This window comes from Nyctibius grandis, chromosome 10 (assembly GCF_013368605.1).
Source record: "Nyctibius grandis isolate bNycGra1 chromosome 10, bNycGra1.pri, whole genome shotgun sequence".
NCBI classification, from domain to species: Eukaryota; Metazoa; Chordata; class Aves; order Nyctibiiformes; family Nyctibiidae; genus Nyctibius; species Nyctibius grandis.
In genome coordinates this window covers 12,532,846-12,553,323 of record NC_090667.1, presented here as the reverse complement: position 1 = coordinate 12,553,323, position 20,478 = coordinate 12,532,846, and the positions used below count along the sequence as shown (strand labels likewise).

At 47.1% G+C, this 20,478-nt stretch overlaps 2 protein-coding genes and 1 non-coding gene across 3 annotated transcripts; 2 read left to right on the top strand and 1 right to left on the bottom strand.

Moving 5' to 3' along the window:
- Positions 1 to 999: 999 nt before the first annotated feature.
- On the top strand, positions 1,000 to 6,845 carry LOC137668015 (L-amino-acid oxidase-like). The gene is given in 13 exon segments (XM_068409284.1): positions 1,000 to 1,012; positions 2,929 to 3,143; positions 3,907 to 4,019; positions 4,803 to 4,872; positions 4,874 to 5,005; positions 5,441 to 5,509; positions 5,683 to 5,816; positions 6,023 to 6,161; positions 6,163 to 6,228; positions 6,230 to 6,253; positions 6,255 to 6,509; positions 6,512 to 6,727; positions 6,729 to 6,845. Coding segments are annotated over 13 exon segments (1,563 nt in total).
- A 6,883-nt stretch (positions 6,846 to 13,728) lies between these two features.
- On the top strand, positions 13,729 to 18,146 carry LOC137668014 (L-amino-acid oxidase-like). The gene is given in 8 exon segments (XM_068409283.1): positions 13,729 to 13,941; positions 13,943 to 14,005; positions 14,915 to 15,027; positions 15,805 to 16,006; positions 16,446 to 16,514; positions 16,691 to 16,824; positions 17,038 to 17,161; positions 17,163 to 18,146. Coding segments are annotated over 8 exon segments (1,902 nt in total).
- Positions 18,147 to 20,018: 1,872 nt separating this feature from the next.
- Positions 20,019 to 20,092, bottom strand: TRNAN-GUU (transfer RNA asparagine (anticodon GUU)). The gene has a single exon. It is a non-coding gene; the product is annotated as a tRNA-Asn (tRNA).
- Positions 20,093 to 20,478: the final 386 nt, after the last annotated feature.

The following is a 20,478-nucleotide window of genomic DNA, read 5'->3' as shown; positions in this document are numbered from 1 at the left end:
GCAAAACACGTTGTGGGGAAAGTCCCTTCCGTGATGCTGGTGTCTGCCTTGGTGCTTGAGATCACCCCTCAGCGACCAGAAGCCTGGGAAGTACCAACGTTGGGTTGCGTTTCCTCAATCAAACCAGTCACTTGTCTGATTAACCGAAAGAGATGGTCTTTAGACATAAGGCAAAGGATAGAAGAGACAAGAAAGCTTGAAGGAGAAGGGTAGGTTGTGGTGGGTTTATTTTATATTTTTTAGGAGCAAACCAGCCAAGGGGCCTACACAGAGTTGAGTATGTCCATATGGTGGGTAAGATGTGGTGAACCAGCCAAGGGATGGTCCCATAGGTTGGCTTATGGTGCTTTGGTGGATCAAAGTTCTCCAAAACTGGGTAGAACTCAGAGATTTTGCCATTTCAGTGAAGGCATCGAAGCTCTTGATCCTCTTTATACTAATGGAGACAGGATCAAGTCAAAATTGTGCAACACTTCAGAGTGTCCAATAAATGGACTGTCATCTGGAAATGCCCATTTTCATCACCAGAAAGGATATTTTGGATGCTAGCTCAGAGGTCTTCCTGGGATGAAGAATGAATCCCGTGATACTTAGACAGATTTAAATGGGTGCCCCTTCGTGCAGTACGAGGAAGAAACCAAACCTGATATTTCACCTCTGGAAAGTTCTCTGCCCTTTCCAGAGAAGGGTGCGGTCACCCTTACGGTATTCTGATAACCATAACTCTTCCTAAAACGTGCCGCAGACTGATTGCTGATGTCCAAATCCAGTAACACCAGTGAGTAAAGAAAAAAAAAATCTCGTAGAGGAACTGACTACGTGCTTGGTTGCTGTTTCCCTTTCTTATGACAAATCACTCTTTGCTCTCTTCCGGGGTGTACTGATTGCAGAATTTTTTTGAACCATCACAGCTAGGTCACCTTTTTTTTTTTTCCCTCTTAAGCCAGGGTATAAAATGAAAGCAAATCTCAGCAGAGGACGCGTCTTCCTACTGGAACGATGGCTAAGATCGGTGAGTGACTCTGCCTTCAATCTTGAGCTCGCTCTCTGCTTTTCTTTCTTCTTCAGTGTCTGGGTTTTTTTTTCTTCCATCTGGTAGAACCTCTGCCTTTTGTGTCACCTCCTGCCAGCATCACCACAAACCTCCCTTTCTTCAGCTAGGCTATTTCATGATCACCTGGAGCTTGTCTTTGCAGCACTGTGGGCAGTGGGAGATGTTCCTTCCAAGTTTGGGGAGTGGGATGTTCCTAGTTGGGCAGGGAGAGATGGAAACAGAGGCACAAGGCTCAGAATCTCCAGGGACCTTCCTGGAAGACACCACCTTGCCTCAGGTTTGTGGTTTCTCCACATCTACCCCCAACACAGGAAGGTCTGATGGAAGATGGAGATCCATCAGATGTTTCCAAGAGCTGGTCCCAATGTATTTGCTCTCCTGCCACGGAGAGCTCGATCTCCAAAAGGGATCTCCATTGTGTTCCACATGGTCCATAGGTCTTTGAGGTTGCCATGCTGGATGAGATGACAGCAGTGCTGGCTCTACACCACTATGAACCCCAGAATTGCCAACAACACAACTCAAGGCAGCATCCCTGGTCCTCAGGGAAGACCAGGGCAGCAGCAGCACTGGGTCAGGAAGGTTGATGCAGCTTTATCAACCTGATATCACTTTCTGCCATGCTTTGAAGAAGGCAACCCTACTGTTAACAGGCTAATTGTAGCAGATTCTGTCTAATTATTTTTTACTGCCACAGTTGATGTCATCAGGAAGCTGGATCAGCTCTACAGGGTGTAGAAAGACCTGCTGTCAGGAGTTGGACTTAGGTCTCCCAGAAAATCACCTGCAGGGTAACACCTCTGGGTTTTTTTCACAGCGGGTGCGCTTCAACCCAAGTTGTCTGCAGATCTGGGGCTGTTCCAGCAAAACCAGTGATTCCCTGGGCATTTTCCAGCAGTAAGAATTCCCTGGGGTGTGGTTTCAACAGCTTTTTATTTTTTCCTGGAAAGAAGCCAGCGGTATTTTGGGGAAGGAAAATAAAACGAAAGTTGCCCTGTAGCTGTTTTGGACAACAGAAACCAAAACTAGAAAAATCCCAAGGTGGTTTCCGTTCAAACTTCCTTTCCCTGTAAAGTATTAATGTTGTTGCATCTGTTCTGGTGGAAATGGTTATTCTGAACAGGCTGCAGTCAGCCTCCTGTCCCCTATAGGTATCTCAGAAACTAAATAATTTTAAATAAACAAGAAGTCCCATCACATATCTTCATCTATCTCGTCTGTGCATCTATGTAATATTGTCTCCATCTATTCTGTCCATCTATGCAATAATCTCTGTCTACTCTGTCCATCTTTCTACACAATATTTTCTCCTCCCTCCACCCTTCCATCCACTGTATCAAAAATGCCATGAATTATGGTTGGACTCGATGATCCCAGAGGTCTCTTCCAACCTGATTGATTCTGTGAATTGCTAAGGTATGGGAAAGGGCGGCTGGGACCAAAAGATTGCCTTAATTCTTCACACCTAAATGACATTAATTACCATTCTTCATTGTGGAGTATTTTGAGAGCTTATTTGAAGGGGTCAAATTAATTTTGGGAACTGGCCACAGCAGCTGCACAAGCAGAACACGAGTATGAAAAAAAAATATCAATTATGGGCTTGATTTCTCCTTAAAATAATCACATTCACTGACAGCACTTGACATCTGATTGCAGTCATGAAAGATCTGCTGATGCCGTGGATTTCATAATTATGCCAGTTGATTTGAAAACAGATTTACTACATGTTCCTCTTTGGGGTTTGGACATCAGCGTACTTGGAACCAGTTTCTGGTGTCACCTCCCTCCTTGGCTGTCAGGAATGAATTTGCATGCTGATTGCCGAGTGCCTTCGTTGCATTATTTTCTTCTCTTTTTTACTCTCTCCCTAGTCCTCTTCCAAATACTCCTGCTAGTAGGTCTCTCAAGTGCAAAGAGGTTTCCATGTATGCCCAAATATTGCCTTCATGACAAAGACTACGAGGAACTGTTGAAGATCGTCAAAGATGGGCTAGAACCTACAACTCGTCCAGCAAATGTGGTCATCGTCGGTGCAGGAATAAGTGGGCTTACAGCAGCGAAGTTGCTTCAAGATGCTGGACACAAGGTAAGTAGTTGCATGAGAGCCATGAGGGCCATTGGGTCTTGGTTTCCTATGCTAAAGATGGAGAAGGAGAAGGAAATGCAAGGGAGTGGATCACAGTGGTGGGAGAAGGAAGGAAGAAGCAATTGGACTCCAATAATTTCATCTGATTTAGGCCTGATTTTCAAAACCAGAGGCATGGACAGGAGGAGATAAGGGGAAGTTGTACGCAAAGCAAGTTGTTTAGGTGTTCCCCAAAGGAATATAAGCAGCAAAGATAAAAAGATGCCATCGTCTTTGTCGGGGTTTTTGAGATCAGAGACAGCCCTACAGCTGCCCTGGGACAGCCTTGGAGGCAGCCCTGCTGCCTGTGGGATGTTGGCTGCCCACCAGAGGCACCTCCAGCCTCAACTTCTACAATTCTCCAACTTGTTGCAACTCGCAGCCCAACGGTGGCATTTGTTGCTGTAGATCAGCCAACACAAGACTCATGAGCCCTTCAAATCCTGCCTTGTTAAGGCGACAGGTAGTCTAAGGTAGTCTAAGTCCAAATGTGACACAGAAGTTAGGAACTGAGGAACTGCCCTGTAGGTAGAGTGATCTTGGCCAATACAGAGAGGGGTTTGGATCGACAGATGGTTCATTTGCCATCTGGAGGGGACCTGTCCCACCCCATGGGCCATAAAAGCTGAGTGCCAAAGTGCCTGTGGACTTCCTTTGTAGGTGGTTTGCTTAAACTGGTCATTGCCTGAACATCTGCAAACTCCACTCCATCCCTGTTTTTTAGGTTACCATTCTGGAAATAAGCAATCGGGTCGGTGGACGGGTCAGGACGTACAGACCAGCGGGACAGGACTGGTACGTGGAGCTGGGAGCCATGCGCCTGCCAAAAAGTCACAGGTAAGGCAAGTGTCCTGCTTCATGGCTGTTGATCCAATGAGGAACCAGCCCCTTTTGAGGAGCAAGGCTGTGGTTTGAGATGGGGCTGAGGACTTGGACATGGGTGTAGCACAGCAGGAGGAAGGAGCTGTCTGCCCCATCTGTCCCTCAGATTAGCAACTGCATAAAAGGGACAAAAACCACACAATCACCTGCATTTGAGTTGAGAGAATGAAAGAAGACCTCTCATGTCAGTATCATGTCCATGCATGGTCAGACCTCCCTTTTGGAAGTCACAACAGCAGAAGATGGATGAATTTCCAGTGGGTCTGATGGAGAGGGCATCCAACCTGGGCTCCCTGAGAGCGTGGAGTCAAACAGGTCTCAGCCACCAGCTAAAATGTAGTGAGAAGAGGCTGTAGGTGGGTCACCAACCTACCGTATGCCAAGAAGGGTCGGAGTCTTAGGGAACACCTGCCCCCTACTTGAGCAGGACATTGCTCTCACTCCTGGTTACACCCTTGTGCAACCCTTATAGAGCATAACCAAAGGGTTCCTTTTCTCCATAGCCCCATGGTTGCTGCACTGAGCTGGGAGCAGGCAAGACAACCTCAAGCAACAAAACTAGAGATGGCAGCGCCTTAAAGAGGCACAATCTCCAGTCACAAGCCAAAATGATATGTGGCTACATCAACCTAGTCGATGGGGAAATGTCCTATTACACCCTCTAGTGTTCTTGGTCGACAGGGGTTTGGGTTTGGTTGTTTACAAGTACTTGTCCCCTTGTGCTCTCCTCTCTTCTAGGCTGGTCCGTGAATTCATTAGGCAGTTTGACCTGAAACTAAACCCGTTCATCCAGACAGACGACAACGCCTTGGTACTTTTTCAATGACACCCGGATAAGAGCTGAGGAAGTGATTAGAAACCCCGACATCCTAAACTACACAGTGAAACCATCAGAGAGAGGCAAGAGTGCCACCCAACTTTATAGAGAAACACTAAACAAGGTATGTGCCCACGGCGAAGGCATGCTACCTTCCAGCAATGTTGCTCATCCAAGAAACATTGAAGCTGTGGTGCAACCTCATCTTCATGATGGGTTGAGGAAGACTCAATGATGAGTTGAGGAAGAGTAGGGTCCTTTCAGAATGAAAAGCAGAAGGTTCATTCAGAAATGAGGGCAGCTGATTGCAAAACCCTCTTTGTACTCCAGACTTCCCTCTCTGGAGCAGATTCACTAAGACTGGACGAAGCAGAAAATGCCACAGCAGGGCATAACTTCTCAAAACTTGAAGTCCAAGCAGCAGGATCCACTAGCTGTAGCTCAGCTCCAGGGTTACCAATCCCCAAGACTGAATACCCCAGACGAATCCTAACAGAAGTTGGGTCAACGGTTTGGGAAACGCCCTTTGTCTCATGAATGATCAATGTTTCCTCTGCAGGCTTTCAAGACGTTCCAGACTACAGACTGCAAGCAATATCTGGCTAAATATGGACTCCTCTCCACCAAGGTAAAGGGCTGGGGCTTGAGAGTAAATTTAATCCCCTCTGCTGATTATTAACTTGCCATCCCTGCTTTTGAGAAAGGATCTGAATCACTCTAGTCCCTTCCTCTGTTGACTTGGATGCCTTTTCCCTAACTGGATGGCGTTTCAGGCTATGTCTTCTTCCTGCCTTTTTCTAGGAGTATTTGATTAAAGTAGGAAATCTAAGCCAAGGAGCGGTTCAGATGATCGGTGACTTGTTGAACGAGGACTCTGGATTCTATCTGTCCTTCCTTAGCTCACTGTGGGAATTTGATATCTTCTCTAGAGAAAGGTAAGACGATGTCTCTTACGGCAAACCCCATTTTTGTGCTGGTCCACAGCGATCCACCCTAAGAGTAATTTCAGTGGCATTTAGATGCCTGAATGGGAATTACTCCTGACTCAAAGGGCCACCAAGCTCTGTTAGCATCTCTAGAAGAGGTCAGGTTTTACAGTTCCTAAACCTTCCCTCACCCCCCTGCTTCTTTTTCCTTCCAGTTTTGATGAAATCACAGGGGGATTCGACCAACTGCCCAAAACCTTCCAGAAAGCATTGCCCGGTGTCATCCGATTCAATTGCGCGGTGGAGAAAATCATGAGAAAGGGAAACAAAGTCCGTGTGTTTTACCGCGCTCCGGGACACTCTAGCCCCAACCGTAATAACTGCAGATTATGTCCTTGTCACATCCACCGCCAAAGCCACCCAGGCACATCCAATTCCTACCACCGCCTCTCTCCTACAAAGACCCACGCACTGCGCTCCGTCTACTACGCAAGCGCCACCAAAATAGCCTTGGCTTGTTCTGAGAAGTTCTGGGAGAAGGATGGCATCCGAGGAGGGCAGTCCATCACCGACCGCCCTTCCCGGTTTATCTACTACCCCAGCCACAACTTCACCAATGGGCTGGGCGTGATCCTGGCTTCCTACACGTTGGACAAAGACTCTGAGTATTTCCTGCCACTCACAGATGGGGCGAGCCTGGATGTGTCTTCCAAGACCTGTCAGATATCCACCAAGTGAGCAAGGAGTATCTGCAGTACATCTGTGACCAGCACGTGATAGAGAAGTGGGTGCTGGACAAACACGCCATGGGGGCATTTGCTGCCTTCACCCCTTACCAGTTCGTTGACTACTCACATGCTCTCTTCGAGCAGGAGGGCAGGGTGCATTTTGCAGGGAAACACACAGCTCAGCCTCACGCCCTGGATCGACACGGCCATGAAATCAGCCGTCAGGGCTGCAAGCAACATCCACCATGACCAGATGGAGGAGGTGGAGCGGGAGCGGATGGGGAGTTCCTTAGAGAAGGAAGATCTCTGAGCAGGACTCCTGGGCTGAGCTTGCTGGATGCCACCAGCACGGTTTTGAAGGCACTTTTGGTGGTGTAAATCTGTTTCTTTCCAAGCAAAGTCAGCAGAAGGACATCAGCAGCTAAGGCGTTAAAGAAAAAACCCTGGGAGCCTTGACTGTCATCGCATAGGACTAATAGCTACCAGATTAAACACTTAATGAGAATATGAGGTAGTAAGTAGGTTTCATGACTCTAATATATCCTGACTCAGACGCACTGCAGTAATTTCTAATTTATGTACGTACAAATACTTCAGGAAACCACTAAGATGGAATAAAGCTGCGTAGTTCCTCAGTTCTTTGTGTCTGAGGTGCCTCCATGTCTCCACAGAGAGAAGTGTCATCACATCTCACCTCACTTCAGCCATTTTAGAAACTCATCACCCCTCAGCTGGGTCTTCCTCCCCTTCCAGAATTTGGGAGAGAACTCATTGCTTCCGAGTCACCATCTCCTTTGTTCAGCTCAACACAAACCACTCCTAACCCCTACAGGTTACCAGTCAGGATGCAATCCTGGTCTCTAACCTCCATGGTCTCTTCTAGCCATCTCCCATCTAGCTGAGCTCAAAGCATGGCCAACACCAAGTTATAGAGATAAATTTAACATCATGAACACAAAAAGCAAGTCCAGAAGCAATATAGCCTGTGCACAGAGATGTTTCTCCTCTCACCAGTAATGTTGTCCTAAATTTCATAGTCTTGGAAACTCAATCTGTGCTGCAGGCGGGGTTTTCAGATTTCCACCAGGCATTGGAGAGACAAAGACTTGAACTAGCTTAAAGCAATTAAATGCAGGTGATAATTAAATAAGCACAGAGTGATCAACATTAAGAGCTTGGCCAGGTGGCTCCGTTCAATGAGCTCAAATCACTTTTAGGGAGGTCCAACCCCCCTCAGGTATGTTTCAAAATGCAAATCTCATGGTTAATCATTACCAGGTTTCCTTCATCTACTCAAGAATTTTAACAAATATAGACGCTGTATCATGATAATCAGCATGGTGATCTGGGACACAGGCTTGCTCTTTTGATGTGAAGCAAGACCACGCGTGTAAACTCGGATCAGGGCGAGCGAGGAGTTGCATCAGAGCAGAAAACTGATCAAAAAAGGCCACAAGCAACTTCTTTAACCTTAGAACCAAGCTGGTCACGACGTGCAGCATCAGTTGGGTTGGGAAAAGTATATTGTAAAACTTGAAGCATTGCAAAAACAGAAAACAGAAGGATTTACTCCTGCAGCCCCTTCCCTTCAGAGTCACCCAAAATCTTCAATACCACCAGCAGCAGAGGCCAAAAAAATCCCATTATACACCCGCAGCTCCCCACACAACCCAGGAAACTGTCCAGCACATCACTTTTTTCCCCACCACCTGCTCCCTAGAAGAGCATCTGCATTTCAGAGCTGGGAAAATCCTACTTTTTGCCAAGAAACACTCTCATTTCCCCAAATTATAGGGAAAAAAAACAACCCCAACACCCCCAGTGAGATTTGAACTCACAATCCCTGGTTTAACAAGACCAATGCTCTACCCCTGAGCTATGGAGCCATGGGAAATGCCTTTTTTTTTTTCCATTTTCTCTTTTTTTTTTTTCCATTACCACCCATTTTTTCCCCTTTTTTGCCCCAAAAGCCCAGCACCAATGGTATTTGCACCTGATGAATGCAACTGTTGCACCTAAAAGTGATGTATTTAAGGGAAAATTTCCCCGTCGTCATGATTCCTCCCCAACTGTTTTCTACAAAAAGGAATCTCTGCGGAGGCCGCTGTGAAGTTTGCGTGGAGGAAAAGAGCTTTCGCAAGAAAACATCATGAGGTGCCTCTTCCGCGGCGCTGCCTTCGTCCTTGGCTCCGGGACAAAAACTGATAAAGATCAAACAGGCGATTTCTTTTCTCAAGACCAGCTGGTGGGAGATGGGTGATTCAGCCCAGTCCGGCTGGTGTGAAGTTGCAAGATCCTGATTCAAAGGAAAGGGCAAAAATGTGACCTCAAGGATGGGGTAGAGCGGGAGGGAGCGGTTTAATGTTAGATGGGCTTAAGTGGCATATGAAACCGGACGGGGACCTGGCTCAGAGGAGATGAGATCTGGGGATCTTCTTGCCAGGCAGCTCTTTGCTATGTGGGTGCACATAGGAGCTCTGCCTCTCCCCGCTCTTTGGAGGGTCTCTGCCCTGTTCCTACTCAGCTTTTGGGTCTCATGGGGTGACTGCTCCATGTTTCCTTCCCTTGGGAAGACACCGCGTTCTAAGGAGGCCAGAAGACAAAGCAGAACCCTATTGTTTAGGGGTACGGTTTAGTGGTGACTTGGTAGTGTTGGGTTAATGGTTGACTCGATGGTCTTAAAGGTGCTTTCCAACCACAACGATTCTGTGAATAAGTCCAACGACGCTGAGTTGTGCTGGATCCACACCAGTGAGCAACCCTCTGTCTGCAGGGATTGTGGGTCTTCCCCACAATCCCTGGTTTGAAGACGTCCATGACCCCTCACCCCTCCGGGATGTTCACCCTCCCAATGGAAATCTTCCACCCAACCTAAAAACTAGCATTTATTTCTCAGAGTATCACCCCAGTCTCCAAAGTTTTGTCTCACAGTTGCATGACCGAACCAAGTACGTGCAAGACGTGTCCTGGGAGTCTTCTGGGTGAGCAGGAAAACAAATGACAAGAAAATCCATTCAAAGATGACCTGCTCTCAATGGAAACTGCCCGCACACCTTAGACCTGTGTCTGCCCATTTGTAGACTCGTTATGGCTAATGACTTAGTTAACAAATCCACCCAGATACACCAATCCACCCAGGTACACCCCGGATTTTTCCCTCCCATGCTTTACATACATATCTCATTTTCATATCTGCATGTAAATGCTCACACATACAAGCACCTCCCATGTTTCTTTCAAGTTCCTCCATGCCCCATGAAAACACAGTTGATGTCCCACACCAACATCTATCTGCTCTGATTCTGGAGGACCAAACCCTTTTTTTCCTCCTCCCTTCATTAAAAAATATAACATTCAAACCAGAAAACAACTTGGAAGCAGATAACTGTCCCTTCTTCCCCCATCCCACACCAGCTGATTCATTTTTGGTTTTCATCTCTCCTGCTGTCCTTCTCCATGCTACATGTTGTAATCGATTACAGGTGGAAACTCAGTTTCCAGTAATCTTTAGGGAAGCAGCAGACAGGAGTGGGAAGATGGGATGAAATCCTTTTGCAATTGGTGACGTACATAGACAATAAACCCTGTCATTTGAGGTTGATCCTAAAGCAACTTGTTATGACGTGTTAATCGAGATTTTTATCAAAAAAAAAAAAAATGGAACAAACTGCCCTCCCTCCAACATCTCCAGCTGTCCTGGGAACATATGTATGTACTGGTTTAATCATTTAATCCCTAAATCTCCAAGAAATATCATTGCTTCATAAGAAGAGATAATACGTGTTGATGGGTTTTCAGTCGTAGACGCTCACAGGTATCAGGAAACAATCTGGTAATCACAAGCCAGTGAAAAATCAGACACAAAACAAGGGTTTTTTTCAGAAAAATAATGCCTCTGCCTTTTCCAAATGTTAGACCAGAATCAAACTGGTGGATTTTCATAAATGGAGATGTTCTCTGGAATAAAAACCTCAAGAAAACATCCAATCCTTCAGTTTTTCTTAGATGGAAAGTTTCACAGACGTTCATCACTCGATTTTATTGAGGACAAAGGGGAATTTGTAGACATCACAATGAAAGCTGGTGAAGATGCAAGGAATCAGTCACAGAAGGGGTCACGCATTGGGATGGCCATGCAATGCTCAGTCCTGACCTTGACATGGTTCTGCAACCACTCTTCTGAAGCATTATTTAAAACAGTAGACCAATGTAGCATCATGTGTGGGCACCACCACCTGATCTTTCCAAAGCTCCACATCCCTTGCCATGATTCTCTAAAACTCTACTTAAACTTCAGGAGTTGGACTCAATCATCCTTAGGTTTCCTTTCAACCTCGAGATATTTTATGATGAAACTTAGTAAAACCCCACTAATATTATTGAGACTTCTATAGGATAAAGCACGGTGATGAGATTGGCTCTGCACAGGAGACTCAAGCTGTTGCAATCAAAGAACTTAAGTAAGAGGTACAGAAAAAATTAATAATACCGAAGCTGCACTGTGCTCTCAACCTTTGTGGCCTGGATGGCCAGGGAAGATGCCCACACATCTAAAGATCAATCTTCTAATCTCACAAGGGAATGAGTTTGCTTTGGCTTTGATGTGCATAGCTCTGGCCTCCCACGCAAGGAGAACTAAAAGCATTGCAGGAAAAAAATAATAAAGGAGGATTTCAATAACAAAGTAGTACTAATAAGAACAAATCACTGCTGAGGCTTGCAAAACGCTTTGTGGGGAAAGTCCCCTTCTGTGAAACTGGCGTCTGCCTTGGTGCTGAGATCACCCTTCAGACACCAGAAGCCTGGGATAGTACCATCATTGGGTTGCATTTCCTCAATCAAACCAGCAAGTTGTCTGATTAACTGAAAGAGATGGTCTTTAGACATTAGGCAAAGGACAGAAGGGACAGGAAAGCTTGAAGGGGAAGGGTAGTTTGTGGTGGGTTGTTTTTTGTTTTGTTTTGTTTTTTTTAAGGAGCAGACCAGCCAAGGTGCCTACACAGAGTTGAGTATGTCCATATGGTGGGTAAGATGTGGTGAACCAGCCAAGGGATGGTTCCTCAGATTGGTTTATCATGCTTTGGTAGGTCAAAGTTCTCCAAAACTGGGTAGAACTCACAGAGATTTTGCCCATTTCAGTGAAGGCATCTAAGCTCTTGATCCTCTTTATACTAATGGAGACAGGATCAAGTCAAAATTGTGCAACACTTAACATGAGCGTCCAACAGATGAATAGTCATCTGGAAATGCCCATTTTCATCACCAGAAAGGATGTTTTGGATGCTAGCTCAGAGGTCTCCCTGGGGTGCAGAATAAACTCCATGATATTTAAACAGATTTAAATAGGTGCCCCTTCATGCAGTATAAGGAAGAAACCAAACCTGATATTTCACCTCTGGAAGGTTCTCTGCCTTTCCAGAGAAGGGTGCGGTCACCCTTACGGTATTCTGATGACCATAACGCTTCCTAAAATGTGCCACAGATTGATAGCTGATGTCCAAATCCAGTAACACCAGTGAGTAAAGACTAGGTGCTTGGTTGTGGTTTCCCTATATTACGACAAATTACTCTTCGCTCTGCTCTGGGCTGTACTGATTGCAGAAGCCTTTGAATCACCACAGCTAGCCCACCCTTTTTTTTTTTAAGCCAGGGTATAAAATGAAAGCAAATCTCAGCAGAGGATGCATCTTCCTACTGGAACGATGGCTAAGATCGGTGGTGAGTGACTCTCCCTTCAATCTTGAGCTCGCTCTCTGCTTTTCTTTCTTCTTCAGTGTCCAGGTTTTTTTTCCCCTTGTGTTTTTTTCCCATCTGGTGGAATCTCTGCCTTTTGTGTCACCTCCTGGCAGCATAAATACAAACCTCCCTTTCTTCAGCTATGCTATTTCATGATCACCTGGAGCTTGCCTTTGCAGCACTGTGGGCAGTGGGAGATGTCCCTTGCAAGTTTGGGGAGTGGGATGTTCCTAGTTGGGCAGGCAGAGATGGAAACAGAGGCACAAGGCTCAGAATCTCCAGGGACCTTCCTGGAGGACATCACCTTGCCTCAGGTTTGTGGTTTCTCCACATCTACCCCCAACACAGGAAGGTCTGATGGAAGATGGAAATCCATCAGACGTTGCCAAGAGCTGGTCCCAATGTATTTGCTCTCCTGCCACGGAGAGCCTGATCTCCAAAAGGGATCTCCATTTTCTTCCACATGGTCCATAGGTCTTTGGGGTTGCCATGCTGGATGAGATGAGGGCAGTGCTGGCTCTACACCACTATGAACCCCACAAATTCCAACAACACAACTCAAGGCAGCATCCCTGGTCCTCAGGGAAGACCAGGGCAGCAGCAGCACTGGGTCAGGAAGGTTGATGCAGCTTTATCAACCTGATATCACTTTCTGCCATGCTTTGAAGAAGGCAACCCTACTGTTAACAGGCTGATTGTAGCAGATTCTAATTATTTTTTACTGCCACAGTTGATGTCTTCAGGAAGCTGGATCATCTCTAGAGGCTGTAGAAAGACCTGCTGTCAGGAGTTGGACTTAGGTCTCCCAGAAAATCACCTGCAGGATAACAGCTCTGGGTTTTTTTTCACAGCAGGTGCACTTCAACCCAAGTTGTCTGCAGACTTGGGCTGTTCCAGCAAAAACAGTGATTCCCTGGACATTTTCCAGCAGTAAGAATTCCCTGGGGTGTGGTTTTCAACAGCTTTTTCTTTTTCCCTGGAAAGAAGCCAGCGCTATTTGGGAAGGAAAATAAAATGAAAGTTGCCCTGTAGCATCAAAAATGCCATGAATCACTAAGATATGGAAAAGGGTAGTTGGGACAAAAGATTGCCTTAGTTCTTTGCATGTGAATAACATTAATTACCATTCTTCATTATGGAGTCTTTTGAGAGCTTATTTGAAGGGTTCAAATTCATTTTGGGAACTGGCCACAGCAGCTGCACAAGCAGAACGTGAATATGAAAAACAAAAAAATCACTTATGGGCTTGATTTCTCCTTAAAATAATCACATTCACTGACAGCAACTTGACATCTGATTGCAGTCATGAAAGATCTGCTGATGCCGTGGATTTCATAATTATGCCAGTTGATTTGAAACAGATTTACTACATGTTCCCCTTTAGGGTTTGGACATCAACGTACTTGGAGCCAGTTTGTGGTGCCACCTCCCTCCCGGGCTGTCAGGAATAAACTTTCATGCTGATTGCCGAGTGCCCTTCGTTGCATTATTTTCTTCTCTTTTTTATTCTCTCCCTAGTCCTCTTCCAAATACTCCTGCTAGTAGGTCTCTCAAGTGCAAAGAGGTTTCCATGTTTGACCAGATGTTACCCTCATGACAAAGACTACGAGGAACTGTTGAAGATCGTCAAAGATGGGCTAAAACCTGCAACTCGTCCAGCAAATGTGGTTCATCGTTGGTGCAGGAATAAGTGGGCTTGCAGCAGGGAAGTTGCTTCAAGATGCAGGCCACAAGGTAAGTAGTTGCATGAGAGCCATGAGGGCCATTGGGTCTCATTTTCCCACACTGAAGATTTTCCAGCATGGAGACGAAATGCAAGGGAGTGGATCACAGTGGTGGGAGAAGGAAGAAAGAAGCAATTGGACTCCAGTAATTTCATCTGATTTAGGCCTGATTTTCAAAACCAGAGGCATGGACAGGAGGAGATAAGGGGAAGTTGTACGCAAAGCAAGTTGTTTAGAGGCTCCCCAAAGGAATGTAAGCAGCAAAGTAAAAGGATGCCACTGTCTTGTCCCTAAGGGTTTTTGAGATCAGGGACAGCCCTACAGCTGCCCTGGGACAGCCTCGGAGGCAGCCCTGCTGCCTGTGGGAGGTTGGACTACACCCCTCCAGAGGCACCTCCAGCCTCAAGTTCTACAATTCTCCAACTTGTTGCAACTCGCAGCCCAACCTGTGGCATTTGTTGCTGTGGATTAACCAGCAGAGTAAGCACCAGATAGTCTAAGGGTTTCAAAACTGTGTTGACCACCACCAAGGTTCTTGGCAAGATTCAAACCCATGAGTTTTCACAGAAGGCTTCAAAGGCATGGAGGGACACGATGGTGCCTTCCTCTGGCTGTTTTCCCCTTCCAGCACAGGGACCATCTGAACGAACACCAGGAACAACATCAGAGATTAGGTGTCCAACTGTGACACAGAAGTTAGGGAACTGAGGAACTGCCCTGTAGGTAGAGGGATCTTGGCCAATACAGAGAGGGGTTTGGATCGACAGGACGGTTCATTTGCCATCTGGAGGGGACCTGTCCCACCCTGTGGGCCATAAATGCTGAGTGCCAAAGTGCATGTAAACTTGTTTTGAAGGGGGTGTGTTTAAAGTGGTCACTGCCTGAACATCTGCAAACTCCACTCCGTCCCCGTTTTTAGGTTACCATTCTGGAAGCGAGCAATCAGGTTGGTGGGCGGATCAGGACGTACAGACCAGTGGGACAGGACTGGTACGTGGAGCTGGGAGCCATGCGCCTGCCAAAAAGTCACAGGTAAGGCAGTGTCCTGCTTCATGGCCGTGATCCGATGAGGAACCTTTTGAGGAGCAAGGCTGTGGTTTGAGATGGGGCTGAGGACTCGGACGTGGGTGTAGCACAGCAGGAGGAAGGAGCTGTCTGCCCCATCTGTCCCCCAGGCTTAGCAACTGCATAAAAGGGATAAAAAACACACACTCACTTGCATTCGAGTTGGGAGAATGAAAGAAGACCTCTCATGTCAGTATCATGTCCATGCATGGTCAGACCTCCCTTTTGGAAGTCACAACAGCAGAAGATGGATGAATTTCCAGTGGGTCTGATGGGGAGGGCATCCAACCTGGACTCCCCCGAGAGGGTGGAGTCAAACAGGTATCAGCCACCAGCCAAAATGTTGTGGCAAGAAGTTGTAGGTGGGTCACCAACCCAACTACATGCCAAGGAGAAGGGTCGGAGTTGTAGGGAACACCTGCCCCCTACTTGAGCAGGCATTGCTCTCACTCCTGGTTACACCCTTGTGCAACCTTATAGAGCATAAACCAAAGGGTTCCTTTCTCCATAGCCCCATGGTTGCTGCACTGAGCTGGGAGCAGGCAAGACAACCTCAAGCAACAAAAATTAGAGATGGCAGCGCCTTAAAGAGGCACAATCTCCAGTCACAAGCCAAAATGATATGTGGCTACATCAACATAGTCGATGGGAAATGTCCCATTACACCCTCTAGTGTTTTGGTGACAGGGGTTTGGGTTTGGTTGTTTACAAGTACTTGTCCCCTTGTGCTCTCCTCTCTTCTAGGCTGGTCCGTGAATTCATTAGGCAGTTTAAACTGAAGCTAAACCCATTTATCCAGACAGACAACAAAACCTGGTACTTTCTCAACAACACCCGGATAAGAGCTGAGGAAGTGATTAGAAACCCCAACATTCTAAACTACAGAGTGAAACCATCAGAGAGAGGCAAGAGTGCCACCCAACTTTATAGAGAAACACTAAACAAGGTATGTGCCCATGGCGAAGGCATGCTACCTTCCAGCAATGTTGCTCATCCAAGAACATTGAAGCTGTGGTGCACCTTCACCTGCATGATGGGTTGAGGAAGACTCAACGATGAGTTGAGGAAGAGTAGGGTCCTTTCAGAATGAAAAGCAGAAAGGTTCATTCAGAAACGAGGGCAGCAGATTGCCAAACTCTCTTTGTACTCCAGACTTCCCTCTCTGGAGCAGATGCACTAAGACTTGGATGAAGCAGAAAATGCCACAGCAAGGCATAACTTCCCAAAACTTGAAGTCCAAGCAGCAGGATCCACTAGCTCTAGCTCAGCTCCAGGGCTTACCAAACCCCAAGACTGAATAACCCAGACAAATCCTAACAGAATTTGGGGGCAACGGTTTGGGAAACGCCCTTTGTCTCATGAATTGATCAATGTTTCCTCTGCAGGCTATGAAGACATTCCAGACTACAAACTGCACGGAATATCTGGCTAAATATGACTCCTTCTCCACCAAGGTAAAGGGCTGGGGCTTGAGAGTAAATTTAATCCCTGCCTTGCTGATTATTAACTTGCCATCCCTGCTTTGAAAAGGATCTGAATCACTTTAGTCCCTTCCTCTGTTGACACTTTTAGGTGTCTTTTCCCAAATTGGGCGGCTTTTCAGACTAGGTTTTCTTCCTGCCTTTTCTAGGAGTATTTGATTAAAGTAGGAAATCTAAGCCGAGGAGCGGTTCAGATGATCGGTGACTTGTTGAACGAGGACTCTGGATTCTATCTGTCCTTCCTTACCTCACTGGAGAATTTCAATATCTTCTCCAATGAGAGGTAAGTCAATGTCTCTTACGGCAAACCCCATTTCGTGCTGGTCCACAGTGATCCACTCTAGGGGGAAATTTCAGTGATATTCAGATGCCTGAATGGGAATTACTCCTGACTCAAAGGGCCACCAAGTTCTGTTAGCATCTCTAGAAGAGGTCAGGTTTTACAGTTCCTAAACCCCAATGTCCTTCCCTCCCCTCCTGCTTCTCTTCCTTCCAGTTTTGATGAAATCACAGGGGGATTCGACCAACTGCCCAAAGCCTTCCAGAAAGCATTGCCCAATGTCATCCGGTTCAATTGCACGGTGGAGAAAATCATGAGAAAGGGAAACAAAGTCCATGTGTTTTTACCGCGCTCCGGACACTCTAGCCGCACTCGAAATAACTGCAGATTATGTCCTTGTCACATCCACCGCCAAAGCCACCAGGCACATCCAATTCCTGCCACCTCTCTCTCCTTCAAAGGCCCAAGCCTTGCGCTCCGTCTACTATGGAAGTTCCACCAAAATAGCCTTGGCTTGTTCTGAGAAGTTCTGGGAGAAGGATGGCATCCGAGGAGGGCACTCCATCACCGACCGCCCTTCCCGGTTTATCTACTACCTCAGCCGCAACTTCACCAAGGGGCAGGGTGTGATCCTGGCTTCCTACACCTGGAACAACGATGCTAAGTATTTCCTGCCTCTCACAGATGAGGAAAGCCTGGATGTGGTCTTCACCGACCTGTCCCTTATCCACCAAATGAGCAAGGAGTATCTGCAGTACCTCTGTGACCAGCATGTGATAGAGAAGTGGGAGCTGGACAGACACGCCATGGGGGCATTTGCTGCCTTCACCCCTTACCAGTTCGTTGACTACTCGCAGGCTCTCTTCGAGCAGGAGGGCAGGGTGCATTTTGCAGGAGAACACACGGCTCAGCCTCATGCCTGGATTGACACATCCATAAAATCGGCCGTCAGGGCTGCAAGCAACATCCATCACGACAGCAGCAATGCCCGCGTAATAAAGGGGGAGTGGGAGCGGGAACGGAAACGGGAGCAACAGGAACGGGAGCAGGGGGGTGAGTGGAAGCAGGAGTGGGAGCGGGAGCAGGAGTGGAAGCGGGAGCAGCGGGAACGGGAGCAGCGGGAACGGGAGCAGGAGTGGGAGCGGCGGGAGCAGGAGTGGGAGCGGCGGGAGCAGGAGTGGGAGCAGTGGGAGCAGGAGGAGCAGGAGCGGGAGCAGTGGAAGCAGGAGCGGGAGCAGTGGAAGCAGGAGCGGGAGCAGTGGAAGCAGGAGCGGGAGCGGGAGTGGGAGCAGCCAGGGAGTTTCTTGCAGAAGGAAGATCTCTGAGCAGGGCTTCTGGGCTGAGCTTGCTGGATGCCACCAGCACGGTTTGAAGACACTTCTGGTGGTGTAAATCTGTTTCTTTCCAAGCAAACTCAGGAAATCACTAAGATGGAATAAAGCTGCGTTGTTCCTCAGTTCTTTGTGTCTGAGGTGCCTCCATGTCTCCACAGAGAGAAGTGTCATCACATCTCACCTCACTTCAGCCATTTAGAAACTCATCACCCCTCAGCTGGGTCTTCCTCCCCTTCCAGAATTTGGGAGAGAACTCATTGCTTCCGAGTCACCATCTCCTTTGTTCAGCTCAACACAACCACTCCTAACCCCTACAGGTTACCAGTCAGGATGCAATCCTGGTCTCTAACCTCCATGGTCTCTTCTAACTACCTCCCATCTTGCTGAGCTCAAAGCATGGCCAACACCAAGTTATAGAGAGAAATTTAACATCATGAACACAAAAAGCAAGTCCAGAAGCAATATAGCCTGTGCACAGAGATGTTTCTCCTCTCACCAGTAATTGTTGTCCTAAATTTCATAGTCTTGGAAACTCAATCTGTGCTGCAGGCGGGGTTTTTTTTTTGGATTAGTGGAAAGATATTGATAAAGAAGCCAAAGGAAGACCAAGACCTGCTGCTAAGTACAGCACACCAGACCTTTTGGTGCAGTCTCTTAGCTGCTTTGCATATAATTAATCTCGCTTCCCGTAAAAACCTGCCCTCTGACTCCACATAGCTGGAGGGGAATGGCTCATGGTCTTCTCCAGCCCAATAAATAGCGGTTCAGCTCTAACTAGAGGGAGGAGGGACAGAACTGGTGGAGACCACAACACCCAGTGAAGGACTAATTACACCCAGCAGATTTCCACCAGGCATTGCGGAGACAAAGACTTGCACTAGCTTAAAGCAATTAAAATGCAGGTGATAATTAAATAAGCACAGAGTGATCAACATTAAGAGCTTGGCCAGGTGGCTCCTTGCAATGAGCTCAAATCACTTTTAGGGAGGTCCAACCCCCCTCAGGTATGTTTCAAAATGCAAATCTCATGGTTAATCATTACCAGGTTTCCTTCATCTACTCAAGAGTTTTAACAAATGTAGATGCTGTATCATGATAAGCAGCGTGGTGACCTGGGACACAGGCTTGCTCTTTTGATGTGAAGCAAGACCACGCGTGTAAACTCAGATCAGGGCGGGCAAGGAGTTGCATCAGAGCAGAAAACTGATCAAAAAAAAAGGCCACAAGCACCTTCTTTAACCTTAGAACCGAGCTGGTCACGACGTGCAGCATCAGTTGGGTTGGGAAAAGTATATTGTAAAACTTAAAGCATTGCAAAACCAGAAAATTTAAGGATTTTATTCAATCACCTCACCTCTGACTGTGGTTTTTATGCTTTATAACCGCACATTGTTCCCAGCCTTGGCAGACCACGAGCTGCATTTCCCCAAACAAATCGCTTTAGCAAAGCCAACGCTTGCTTTAACCTTTAAGCTCACATTCTTCATCCCAACTCAGACCTACAGGGTCTTCAGTAGAGCAGCATCACATCAGGGCTCTGGCAAGAGCTGGTGGCTACTAAAGGCTGGGACCTTCCCCTGCAACAGGGGCAGCATCTCACCAGCCACGGCTCCATCTCCACCAGCCACGGCTCCTTCCCCACCGGCCACCGCTCCATCCCACCTTACCTGAGCAAGACATGGATGCTCCTCCAAGGCAGCTTGCAAAAGAGACCAAACCCCAAGGACTGAGCTTAAATAGAGCCCCTGGGCCATGGGGAGGGTGGGGCTGCTCAGGGCAATCAATACTAATTAGCAGCATCTCCCCTCTCGAGGCATCACTAATGATTTTGCAGTGAAAGTGGGAAAAAAAAAGACCCTTCCTCGTCCCTGGGTGGGCTTGGAACACCAACCTTTCGGTTAACAGCCGAACGCGCTAACCGATTGCGCCACAGAGACGTGCCTAAAAGGGCTGAAAATAGAGAAAAATGATGCAAAAGTCAAATTTTATTATTTTTTTCCAAATAAACCAGTGGTACTTGCTTTTAACACCTCAACAGATGTAAAAAAATAATAGAGAAGGAAGGAAAATGAGCCTGGAGCAAAGCTCAGCTTAGTTTCAACGGTGCAAAGCGGTGTCCTTTTGATGGGGACAAAGATGGGCAAGGAGGGAAAGTGGCTTGGTCAAAGGGACCGGGCTGGGGACACGCGTCCTTTGCTGTTGAAACCCCGCGGGGTTGCTTCAGAGACGGCCCTCGGTGAGGGTAGTAACAGTAGGAACAAGGGTAATAATGAGCTTTTTAAAGTGTTGTCTTAAAATGCTGCATCATTTGTCTTAAAATCCA